The 13,080-nt window shown below is 40.1% G+C and overlaps 1 protein-coding gene across 4 annotated transcripts in view; it reads left to right on the top strand.

The window, feature by feature from the left end:
• The first annotated feature begins 543 nt into the window (after window positions 1-543).
• Window positions 544-13,080, top strand: part of NLK (nemo like kinase) — a 147,071-nt gene continuing 134,534 nt past the window's right edge. For all 4 annotated transcript variants that reach the window (XM_060134562.1, XM_060134561.1, XM_060134560.1 and 1 more), the window contains exon 1: window positions 544-2,000. In XM_060134562.1, the coding sequence (XP_059990545.1) occupies window positions 1,543-2,000 (458 nt within the window). In that variant the 5' untranslated portion in view covers window positions 544-1,542. The remainder of the gene's footprint in view (window positions 2,001-13,080) is intronic.

Raw genomic sequence — 13,080 nt, 5'->3', positions numbered from 1 at the left:
CTTTCGTTCCACCCCTCTCTTCCAGCTTTTGCAGGCGGGATTAGCACGCAGCTTCCTGCTCCTGCCAAAAAAATAAAAGAAGAAAAAGAAAAGAGGAGAGAGGCGAAAGAAAATGTCACGGAGATCTTTGGTGTTTAATTCGCTTTTGGTCTTGTCGGTCAGGCCCAACTCTGCCTTTTGATTGGTCTTTCGATCTGCCCATCCCGGCTCGGGGGCGGGATTTCCCCAGGAGACCCACACTCTGTCGCCACTGGCCGAACAGTGCGCCTGTCTGAAGCTCCCGGCCCGGGATTGGAGGCGGACGCGGACAGGTGGGCGTGGATTGGCTAGGGTAGCCGGTCAGTGTGAGGCGGGGGCGGGGCCTCGGCGGCTGGTTGCGCGTGTCCGCCGCTGGCTCCGCTCTATCCGGCTTTGCTAGGGGAGGTGAGTCCGGCCGCGGCGGCACCGGCGGCTGAGGAGGCGGCGGCTCGAGGAGAAAGCGGCCGCGGCGGCTGAGGAGAAAGCGGCCGCGGGGACGGAAGCCGGGTGGGGGGGAGGGGGGGAGACGGAGCAGCCTTGAGCCCTGCGGGGGCCGTCGCGCGGGGGGACCCACCCGCTCTCCCCCCCAACCCTCCTCAGCAGAAGCAGCCGGCGGCGGGGGCAGGAGTCAGCCCGCTTCCGACTGCACCCCGCCCGTCTCCCGGGGCTCCCATTCTTTGGCCCCGGGACCTTAATCTCCTCCCGGGGCGGTTCCCTGTGTCTGGGCGTCCGAGTGCTGCCCACCTCTCTTTCATTGCTCCCCGCACCTCCTTACCTTCACTTTGCCCCGGTTCTCTTTCTCCTCTCTGTCCTGCCCTGTCGCCTCCTCTGCTCACTCTGTCCCTCCTGCCTCCTTCCCTGGCTCTTTTCTGTTCGGGAAAGTTTAGTACCCCCCCCCGCCCCCCTAATCAGGTCAACCTGACGAGGAGTAGGGGGAGATGTAGGAAGGCCTGAGAGTTCGAGGGGGGAGCTAGTTTCCCTGAACATTTCCCCCCATCTTTTCACTTTGGGGTGGTTGGAATTTTTTTCAGTTGCATTTTTGAGGAGGTGGTAGGTGTTTAGAAAAGGATGTGGGAATGGAAGGGGTAGATGAGTCAAGCCTCTTACAAGATTCCCAGGGTGGTGTGTTACCTGATCCTTTTCGCGTGTGGAGTTCAGGGGGTCGGGAGGTTTGGCCTTTATTCCCACATTCAAAGTTGGAACCTCCCCCGAATTAAGGATGGAGTTTTAGTACCCACTTGTGGCAGGAAACCTGGGGGGAAGGGGTCCCTTTTTCCTTTTCCTTTTTCTTTTTCTTTTCTCTTTTCTTTTATTTTTTGGGGCAACCCACACCCTTCCACACACACTCACCCCCAAATTAAACACCAAGATCCTCTAACTTGTCTGGATTGACTGATGAAGACATAAAGCCACTTCCGCTCCATGATTTTGGAGGTGGAGTGAGTGGGTTTTTTCTTCATTTTTAAATGGCCAAATGACAGCTTGACCCAGTTTGCTTTCCAATCAAAGGGCATTTTTTTTTGAATGTCTCTTTGTGGCGCAAGAGCCAACGCAAAAATGATGGCGGCTTACAATGGCGGTACATCTGCGGCAGCAGCAGGGCACCACCACCACCATCACCACCACCTTCCACACCTCCCTCCTCCTCACCTTCACCACCACCACCACCCTCAGCACCATCTTCATCCCGGGTCGGCTGCTGCTGTCCACCCCGTACAGCAGCATACCTCCTCTGCAGCTGCGGCAGCCGCAGCAGCGGCCGCAGCTGCAGCCATGTTAAACCCTGGGCAGCAGCAGCCGTATTTCCCATCACCGGCACCGGGTCAGGCTCCTGGACCAGCTGCAGCAGCCCCAGCTCAGGTACAGGCTGCCGCAGCTGCCACAGTTAAGGCGCACCATCATCAGCACTCGCATCATCCACAACAGCAGCTGGATATTGAGCCGGATAGACCTATTGGATATGGAGCCTTTGGTGTCGTCTGGTGAGTATCCAAAGAAAAACACAGCCTCTCCTGGTTTCTTCTCATGGTTGTCGTTGGGCAGGTCCTTTCTCATGGTTTTCTCCATGTCAACCCAAGTGGAACAAGCTTCTCAGCTCAACTGTAGGAAGGCACCCTTCCTTACCTGGTAAAGAGGCCTGATGGCATCGGTTATCTAGGCTTGTGCTTTGGAGTCATGGACAGCGTTGGTGGAGCACCCTCTGTTGAGTAACTCACATAAGTTTGTTGTCTACCAAAGCTATTGTGTAGAACCTAAGCAAGCCACTGAATGGAGATTCAGTAAATAGATGAATGCATGGAATGCTTATTTCTACACAGACCTTGGCCATCTCTCATGTTCGATTTAGTTTGAATCAGTTGCCCAATTGCAGCAAATGTCACAACTGACCCAAACTGGATTCTTTATAATAGTCTTGTCATTGGGGTATACGTTGCATAACTACTTTGCTCTTTCTGTCTTTTCATTCCTTAATTTGTGATCTTGATCCCCAGAAGGAAGATAAGGTTCATAGTTGAACCAGTTAAGTCATTGCATGAGTGGTTTATTTTAAACCATAAAGCTACAGTTGGGAAGTATGTAGCTTTAGTCTTTTGATAAGAATGCATTAAATATAGCATCACACATGAGTACCACAATTGAGGTCAGTAGACTGTAACTGTGCAGTGGCCCACATTCAGTGTAATGTTTTAGTGTCATTTAGTGGCTTGTAAGTTGCTGTTATCCCTTGGTTGGCTGCTGTAGTAGGAAGTATACTTTTTAAACATGAAACTTCTCTACTTTTGCTAGTGCTAGTATACTTTTTAAAGTCCGAGCGCTTCTTAAATGCAACATTTTGTCTATTTGTCCTTCTTAGGAAGATTGATAGTTTATAATAAAATGTATTTCTCATTGTAGGGTCCTATTTCTTTCAAAACTAGAGTGAACTGAGCTTTTCCCCCCAAGGATTAAGTATTCTGGTGTGGATAGATGAATTGATGTTTTCAGTGCTTCAAAAATAGATTCCTTCAACTATACCTCAATTTAAAAAAAGAAAAGATTCTTGTTAATGTATAGAAAAGCCCTCATCACCACAGGAGAACGAACTCTTTGGAACTAGCCTAGTAAATGCCTCCTTTCGTCATTGCTTTTCAGGCTATAATTGACATGTTTCATTTTTGCATTATATCTGGCCATCTTTATTTACATTTCAGATTTTATAAACTAGGCTACTAAGTGATCCGATCCATCTTTTTTTAAACTGGTGAAGTCCAGTGTTTTCCCAGCAAGTTCTCCAAGGTGTGTGGGATTCCTGGTGGGAAAGAATGCAGCCGGTAATGGTGCCTTTTCAGTCTCTGCTCAGGGACCTGCCTGTTCTTGCCTTCCTCTCGTCCCTTCCATATCCTGTCCTCAGGGACTGCACTGTGAACTGCTGTTCCTTGTCCAGCCCTTGAGGATTTCAAAGTGGGGGGGCAGGGGGCAGGAAAAAGATTGTTCCTTGCTTTAAATTTTGTCATTGATTTACTGAGAATTTGTTTGGATTTTCTTAGACCTGGATGCTTTCTTTCATTTTAGTGCTTTGCATGCAGTGCTAAGAACTAGAGATGCTGAAAGGGAAATGGGTTGCAGCATTCTTGACTATGTTCTAAAGATGTTATTCACCTACATTTCTATCAAATGGTGATGTGATTTGTAGAAGTTTTAACTTCAAGTTGGTGCTAAGGGAATTTTTTTTTAAGGGGAGGGAGGTGAGGAACTGTAGTGCTGAAACATATCCCACAGCAAACATTCTGGTAGTGGGTGTTCTGAATTACCAATACATGAAAAGCTGAATGTGTTTGATTTGAATCCATTCTAGGTTCTTTCATTGATCGACCCCTTCTACCACCCATGGAGTTCTTTCCATGTACTTGAAGTACCTCCATATCTGTGCCATCTTCCACTGTACACCAGTTGTTGAGCGTTTGCCCTGTCTGACTGACTACATTTGTAAGCCCTATGAGGGTAGTGCCTGTGTCTGCTAGAGTACTTCTTTTTTTCCCCAGCACCTACCACAGTGTTGTGGCATCTTTGCTGCTTGGTTACTTGATCTCCTGGTCAGGTCCTCCTTTGTTCTTTAATCAAGTTTTTCTACTTAGCTGCATTGAATGTTTTTATCAGCTGTTACAGGTGAAATACAATTTGGTATGAAAAAAAAGAGGAAAGAGTTCCAGGTGTGTGTTTTAGTATGCAAATTCTTTTCTATTTTTATATTTACATATTTATGAATTGCTGTCTGAATTGCTTATTATATTTGGAATTTGACTGCTATATGACGTGAGTAAGATTATTAAAACTAGAGATCTGGACACCAAACCACAGTGAATTGCACTGGTATTCTCAGACCTAAGCAAAAGATATTAGTGAGCTTTTTTACTTTTTAACTAACTGAATGAAAATTTTTCATTTTAATTTAGAAGGCACCTAATGAGTCTGAAACAACTATTTTCTAAAGTGATTAAAATGGAACATAAAAATATTCTCCTAATGATACATCATTTAATTCAAAGCACCATATAACTACTTGGGCATTATAAGATTCACTTAGACTCAAATATGTTTAATACATTTTGCAAGTATTTTTCTTCTGACATAGCATATGAAAAGAAACTATATCTGCTCTCGTTTCTTTTTTTGTACGTGTACCCAGTGGTACTAACTGATGGCTAAATATGTTGCATGTAATTTTGAGAGATATTATTGTTTCTCCATGTAGACAAGGAGAGATATTTGTAGAAGTGATGCAGCATTTTACCATTCAGATTTATCACTGAACAATTTAGTCTACCAGGCTTGATTTATCTTTCTGCTGAATTTAACTATTGGAATAACCTATCAGTGTTGGACAGTTGTGTAAAAATAGTGAATTACATATTACCTTGCTGGTAAAGGTGGTGCTTTGACAGTTCAATTAAGGTTTCATTAACAACTGTCTGCTGTGTTTTATCTCAAAGTAAGGTTTCCAGTTTACCTAGTAATATCATGGGGTAGCCTGAGACACGTTCATTGCCAATGACAGAATATTGTTCATGGGTTATCAAAGCATTGTATATAATTTGACCTTCTTCATCAGATAACAAGGCTTTCAAATGCCCATATGGACATTTTCATAATGCAAAACCAAAACGCAAAACAACTCACAAACAGGACCCTCAGTTGTTTGGTGAGAATAATGTAAATACCTTCTTGTCTGTAGTTCACATTTGCCAGAGGAAAGTAAGTTATACTGTTCTTAAAGATGTATTATAACATAAAGGCTTCAGGGGCTTGTGAAGTGTATGCTTTTGAGAATTGGAGGAAGTTGACCCCATGAGAAAGGTTTGAGGACTGCTAAACCCAGGCAGTTTTGACATTGTCAGCCAAAAATATCAGATTGAATTAATGGTACATATTGCCACCTTAATAAAAGTGAGTGGAAAAAGCTTCTCCTTTATAAAATCAGTGTTTTTTACTTATCTGATTAATTGAAAGATCAAAGATCCTGGGATTCATTCAGTCTGTTGTCTTTGTACTCCAAGTAAAGTTGGAGAACTTTGAATTTTATTATTCTAATTCCTTCAGCAGGTTACCTTTATTTAAGTAGTTTGAAACTTAAGCATCACTGTACTGATACTTAGTTACTTACTAGCTGTGTGATCTTGATATATTGTTTAACCTCTCTGCTCCTCATCTATACAGTGAGGATAATACTAGCACCCGTCTCGTACAATTGGTATGAGGATTAAATGAGGTAATCCTTGTAAACCAGTGAGTACACTGTCTAGCACACAGTAAGCACTCAATAAATGTTAGCTGGGTTTTATTGTGGTTACTTTTGGTAGGAGAATCAAACTTGTGTAAATGTGCATGGAAGTGGCTTCACATAAGATCAGATTTATCAGGTAAAATCAACATGCAGACTATTTTTTGGAGGCATGACTTTAAATACCATAGAGTGTCCCCTTAGTTGTGCTACATGCCAGGGAAGTAAGGAGGGTTGAATTTAGAGTTAGGGTAAAATATTCTGTCCAATTCTCTCAATTAATTAAAAACAAATGCATAGAAAAAACATAATATACATGTTTGTATGGACTTGGTAGGTGTTTAGCCAGATCGTCTGTACTGTTTTAGAAAGTATGGATTTCCATGCCTGGAAGGACATTAATTTTTTTTTTCTCAGAATGTAACAAATGAAGGACATCCTTATTGTCAAAGTTCAGCTTTAGTAGAAATTCATTTTACTTGTGTTTGGATGAAAAGGTGTGAATTGTTAAAGAAGATCACAGTGAGGCAGGGGAAATGTATGATTTAATCAGAAATTATTCAGTGTAAATCCTTATGCATGGCAGAGATTGTCTAGCTTGCTCATCTTGTGAAAATTAGAGGCATCTTGTATTTTCTGATGTTTTCTCTCCTTTACTCCTCAAATAGCAAACTATAATTTGGAAAAATGGGGAATGCTTTTGGGATAATTTTGGGAAAATGCTGGAGTTAGTTGCCTCAGAAAGAGTGGTATACTAAAGTGTATTGTTATTAACTGTGTTTTACAGGTTGAGAATCTGTAGTATTGAGAAGTTTCTCTATCAGCCAAGATTAACAGCCACAGCTGGATTCTTTGGGGGGGTCTGCTTTGTGAAAAGAGCTTTGAAGAAGCAGAGCCTGCACCATAAAAAGGAAACGGTTGCTCTTCTAGACATAACAAAGCATCCGTGTGAAACTAGAAATGTGGAAATCTATATTGTTAGTTTTAACTACAAACGAACTTACTTTTAGAAACTGCAGGTTCATTGTCATAAAGCAGAGGAGGCAAAGAGAGAAAATAAAAGTAACACAGTCTAATGATATTGAACTGGTTTCTTGGCGAGAGAAACTCCATAGCCTGTAACACTGGAAGTCATTTTGTACTTGGGCTCTTGGACAAGATTATGCAGATTTTATTCAAAAACCAAAAATGAAACAAAACCAACACAAAACAAAACACAACAAAAGAAACTCATTGTATTCTTAGGGAGAAATGTCATGTTCTGCTATTGAATATCAGCTTAAAAGAAAAAAGGTGATTTTTTTTCCTTAAAAAACACGTTTCAGAAAGAGTTGCCTTTTCAGACAAGCTAAAACAACAATATCCCTCAAAATTACGTGCATCTTTTTTAGCTGTCAGTTAGTAACCACTGGTGCATGTCCTGAGAAAGAAATAGGGGTAGATGTAGTTCCCTTTCATGTGCTATGCTAGAAGAATATTTGCAAAGTACATTAACTGAATGTTTATTTGAGTCTCAAGTTCTGGGATTTAATCCTCAAAATTTAGGCAACTGTAGCATTGTTGTTCCTTGATATAAAAAGCCATCTTCTAATGGAGTACTGGAATATTTCATTATCTTCACAACTTAGAGCATTAGAGTTTCACTGACTTCTATATGTAGAATTGAGTGTCTATTCTTGGTGGTTCTTATTAGATTTGTTGATGTCCTAGCAGTTTAAGAATCAACTGTTTGTTTACTGTAAGTTTCCTTAATATGCTGATTTGATTTCTTTGATGGGAATTGTCAAAGCCAAAGAAACTTTTACATTTGTCATCCAACCAAACAGAAAGAAGTCATTGGATAGAAGCTCTTCCCATTATAAGATTATATTTGAGTTTTACTTATGATTCCCTGTGCTTCCATAATACGTGAATTATTTGTTGATTGGGTCATCTAATGCAGGTCAACAATGATTTCCTAACTAAAATAGCTTGTCAGTTTGATCCTTTTGTTGCTTGGGGGTAACAAAGAGTGCCTGAGGCAACAGCTGTAATACTGTGAATAAGCACGTGACAAGTCCTCATAGACCTAGTCAGTAGTTGTAAGGTACCTAGCCAAGAGACATTAGAAAAAATTCTGGCACTTTGGCATTATGAAAAGATGACTTCTAAGGAAACTATACTGAGTTCAACTTTAATAGTTAATTGTAATGGTGTGAGTAGAGGGACTCTGTACAGGGAATTCTGCCTTTGATCATGATTGGTGCTCTTTACCTAAACCCAGTTTCACATCTGTGTTTTGAATTAGTTTGGCTAATTGAATCATATGGAAGGTTTTGACACTGTTGGAAGTCACGAGTCAAAGTATTTTTATTGTCAGCCTGCTACAGACCAGCACTGTTGTAGGCACTAATGAGGATATTTCGTTCTATTACTAATTTAGCAAACCTGTTTCAAGTTTCTGCTACTATCTGTACGGTGCTTGGGATATAAAGATGTTTAAGTCACAGTATTGCCCTGAAGGAGCTTACAGTTAAATAAACAGTATGAAAAGTGATACATCCCTGCTCTCAGGGAGTCTTGATGGAGAATTGAAACTAAATTTGAAACCGTCAAAAACATAAGGACAAATTATTTTCACTTGTTCTTATAATACTCATTTACTGTGTGTTGACTGTTTGCCAGGCACTGTGCTGGATGATAAGGATTTAAAGGAGATTATGATCTAGTGGGGGAGAGAGATTTGTAAATGGATAGTTGTAATTCACTGCCATAAATGCAGCAATAGAGATACTCCCCGGGAATACAGAGGGGGAGTTTCTGTGGAAGGTATGGATGCTTCCTAGAAGAGATAATACCTCAACTACTGAGTCTTAAGAATGAGAGAGTCGGGCTTCCCTGGTGGCGCAGTGGTTGAGAGTCTGCCTGCCGATGCAGGGGACACGGGTTCGTGCCCTGGTCCGGGAAGATCCCACATGCCGCGGAGCGGCTGGACCCGTGAGCCTGCGCGTCCGGAGCCTGTGCTCAGCAACGGGAGAGGCCACAATAGTGAGAGGCCCGCGTACTGCAAAAAAAAAAAAAAAAAAAAAAAAAAGAATGAGAGAGTCCGCAACGGGGAAGGGCATTATGAGTGGATGGGCCCTTGTGAGGGGGACTCACGGGGCTGGAGTTGCTGAAGGTGATAGGAGATAAGGGTGGAGACGAAAGCTTGAGCTAGATCCTGAAGAGGTTGGAGTGTCCTGCTGAAGAGATGAGACGCCATTGGTACGTGGGAGAGGGGCAAAAAAAACTTACTCTTTTTATGAGTAAAGCACATATATACATACAGTACATAAACAGATATACAACATATCTATGGTGTTAAAATTTCATGGGAGGGCAGTTAAGGGGGAAAATGTCTGAAAACGCTCCTGGGGGCGGGCAATAATGAAAAAGGTTGAAATATTAGGAATGGCAACCATTGGAAGTTTTTAAGTAAGAGAGTGACTTGTTCAGATTGATTTTTTTTTAACACATGTAAATGGAAGAGTAGAGGTAGCTGAGGTCTGGGCCTTAGGGAATGTTCTCAGTTGTAGGTGGAAGAAATTATTGGCGGTGGAACTAAGGGTAGTCAGATAGGAAAATGTGTTCATAGTGCATAGAGTGACAACCTACGCACAGCAGAAGATGGTTAGGAAGATGGGAGTGATCTTTGGTGCAGATAAAGTCAAAATGAGGGTGGAAAAGGCCATTGAATTTAGCAAGCAGATCATTGATGGCACATGAGAGAATGATTGTATGATTTTCCCCCCTCTGATATATATATATATATATATATATATGTTTCTTTCTAAAGAGTGTCTTCAGTATTAGCAGCACTTTTATTGTTAATAAAATTCTCCCAAATCCCAAGTTGTTATTTATAGTTTAATAAACCAGGGAACTTGATGTTTATTATATTCAAGGCACCATTTCCTTGGGAGGATTCTTTTTCTTAAATGACAGGGTAATAAAGTACTAACTAAACTTGTTAGGAGACAAGGTTATGGTCCCTGCCTTGGTACCAACAACTCTATGACCTTGATAAAGTTATTTGACTTTTCTGAGTCTTGGTTTCCTCATTTATAAAATCCTGTGCTTCCTAAGTTTATATTATAAAATTGCATTAATATTTGTAAAGCATTCTGGCATTACTTTGGGCAAATAGATTCTGCTAGTGACCACAAGACAGCTTTCTTCAGGCCTCCAGATGTTGAATAGCTTGTCAAATTGTTTAAAGGTAGGATGAGGTAAATGTAACCCTTTTCCAGTGTGATGACTTACATAGAGTTTTCAAATTTGGGATCAGATTTTAAGTGTGCAGTTTGTCCAAAAGACTCACTTTCTCCTGTTACTGACTTATTGGTAATGATTATACATGTTGTGGTGCAGTTGTGAAGGGCCTGCCTGTTTGCAAATGAGCAATCAATTTTTTCCTCAATATAAATTTGGTATTATTTTCCTGATAGTACTTTCCCTTTTTAATGTTTTAGACTTATTTGCTTGCCTTCCTAAATATTTGGAGTGATTTTTAAATATTTAAATAATGTCTAATGTTAAGTATTTTGTCTTTTTTTGTGAGTAACCAGGTAAGCTGATTTGCCTACCAGTGCTTACATTAACTAGCAAGTTGATTTAAAATGTTTTGTTTTTACGAATCTTTGAAATTTTGAATTTACATAGGGAATTTACTAGTTTGCAGATGGATCTCCCAGAAAAAGAGCTGTGTCACAGCTTTAAGGCTATAGCAGTTTAGGGCATACATGCCCAGAGATAGAGGGAGCTCGACTTCCTAAAGCTCTTCCACAGCAGGAAGGGAGCACTTTCATAGATGTCCTCAATAGTCCTCAGTAAGCCAGTAGCGCTGTCCCTAGATACACAGTTTACCCTTGAACAACATGGGTTTGAACTGTGCAGGTCTACTTAATATGCAGATTTTTAAAAATAAGTATATTGGAAACTTTCTTAGAGATTTGTGAGAATTTCAAAAAACTCACAAACCACATAGCCTAGAAATATCCAAAATATTAAGTAAAAGGTGTCATGAATGCATAAAATATATGTAGATACTAGTCTATCCTTACATAGGCAAGGTGAATGATGTTTAATATAAAATTAATAGTGTGTTAGTTTTCTTACTCTTTTATAACTTTGCTTTCAAAGAATTACATTAACATACAGTATGCTCCCTGCCCCCACTATTTATTCAGAGTTGGAGAAACTATGTCAGCCTATCATCACAGGTAACTGGCTTTTTAAAAAATGTAACAATGTTTCCAATACTCATATTGGAAACATGAGTTTCCAAATATTCCAATATTTCCAAAATATTGATTAAACTAGCCTACCATAAAGCTAACATATTGCTGCTGCTTTGTTACCAATGCATGACTAGTTATACCTGTAAATAAATATTAATTTCTTTTTCATGTTATCTTTTCATTTTGGACGTCTAGCATTAGTGATATGTATAATATCTACAGTGTTTTGTATCATATAAGACAGTATTGATAGGTACTGACAGATGATTCATCTTGTAAATAGCACTGCAGAAGTATTTTCTCCTCTGTGATTTTCTTAATAACATTTTCTTTTCTCTAGCTTACTTTGTTGTAAGAATACAGTATATAATATATGTAACATACAAAATATGTGTTAATCGACTGTTTATGTTATCAGTAAGGCTTCCTTTCAGTCAACCATAGGCTACTAGAAGTTGAGTTTGGGGGGAGTCAAAAGTTATGCATGGATTTTTGACTTCACTGGGCAGGGGAGGTCAGCACACCTAACCTTCGAGTTGTTCAAGGGTCAACTGTATAATGCAAGCCACATAATGTGATTTAAAATTTTCTACACTAAAAAAGTAAAAAGAAACAGGTGAAATTAATTTTAGTAATTATTTTACTTAACTCAATATATCCAAAATATTATCATTTCAAATGTTATTACTATAAAAGTCATTAATTAGATATTCTACATTCCTTTTTTCATACAAAATGTACAAGATCCAGTGTGTCTCTTAGCGCTTACAACACTTCTCAATTTGGACTAACCAAATTTCAAGTGTTCAGTATCCATGGGGCTACTGACTGTCTTATTGACCAGCCCAGTTCTAGAGTCTCTTTGGCCTTTATTGGGTTGTTCACTCATTTCTGAACCAGTCACTGTCAGTGGGGTTAAGGTTACTTTTGGATCAGTCAGGTCCACCCCTGGACCTGGAGATGGAGTCAGTTATAAGTGGGAGGGCTGAATTCCAGCAATGAATGCTGGGAAGGGAGTCATTAAATGACCAAGAACGCATTCATCTAACTTATGTCAGACTCAGAAGAACTTGACAGGGTGTGTTTATAGAGCAAAGTGGAATAATGTTCTTTGTAGAGAAGTTGTCCTGCCTGCCCTGAATTATTTGGAGTATTTTCCTTTTCTGAAGCCCTGTTTGCCTAAAGTAGCAAAAGGTAAAATTGGTACTTGATCCTTGCCATTTTTGCTTTCCTTCCCAGTTGGATCAGATATCCTCCACTGATTTCTTTTCTTTCCTCTCTCAGTGTTGTGGTTTTGTTATCTAGATAAAGTTCTCAGTCTTGTTTTCAGTTTAAGTAATATAGAGCTCAGTAGTGTGAGGCAGCAGACTTCTTACAGGGGAATGGACAACACAGAAACTTTTTGTTTATCCGTTCCTTGACCTAAAATTCTTGCTCTGAGCTACAGAGAAAAGGTGAAGAGAGACATTTGAACAAATGGATAAAATTAGTCATTTGACCCAGATTGAGCCATTTTTTTTTTCTGTCTGCGTGGATAAAAACCGTCCTCCAATTTACATAAGCAGGTGATTTTTCTTACATGCTAATTTTTTTAATGTACCATGGCAGAGAGCTACAGATTTGCAGATTGTGTAAGTAAATTGAAATAAACCAGGTGACTTTATTTCTCTTTATTATCTTACCAGTACAGAAGCACCCAAAGGGTGCAATTATCAGGCGATTGTCTCATTGCACATCTAAGTTAACAGGCAGCCTGATGCAAAGGTTTTTTTTCTCACTTCTTCTCTTTTTAATTTTTTAAGATAGGAAACTATTGCTTTCTATATTTACTTTGACAGGGCTAGATATGGGGAAGTTTGAGCTTTAGTAAAGGTAACCCAGAAACCATAAAAATTGACAGGTAATGGTACTGTGCAGAAAAAGAGACACATGTATACTTGGTTTGGGTTTGAATTGCCTAAGAATTAGGTGAGAACCTTCAACTATGTTGAATTGGTTGGCTTCCTTTGTATTGCTTTTCCAGGTTCTGCATGTTATAGTATTTGA

This window comes from Lagenorhynchus albirostris, chromosome 20, assembly GCF_949774975.1.
Source record: "Lagenorhynchus albirostris chromosome 20, mLagAlb1.1, whole genome shotgun sequence".
NCBI lineage: Eukaryota > Metazoa > Chordata > Mammalia > Artiodactyla > Delphinidae > Lagenorhynchus > Lagenorhynchus albirostris.
This window is presented reverse-complemented; position numbering and strand designations above follow the sequence as displayed.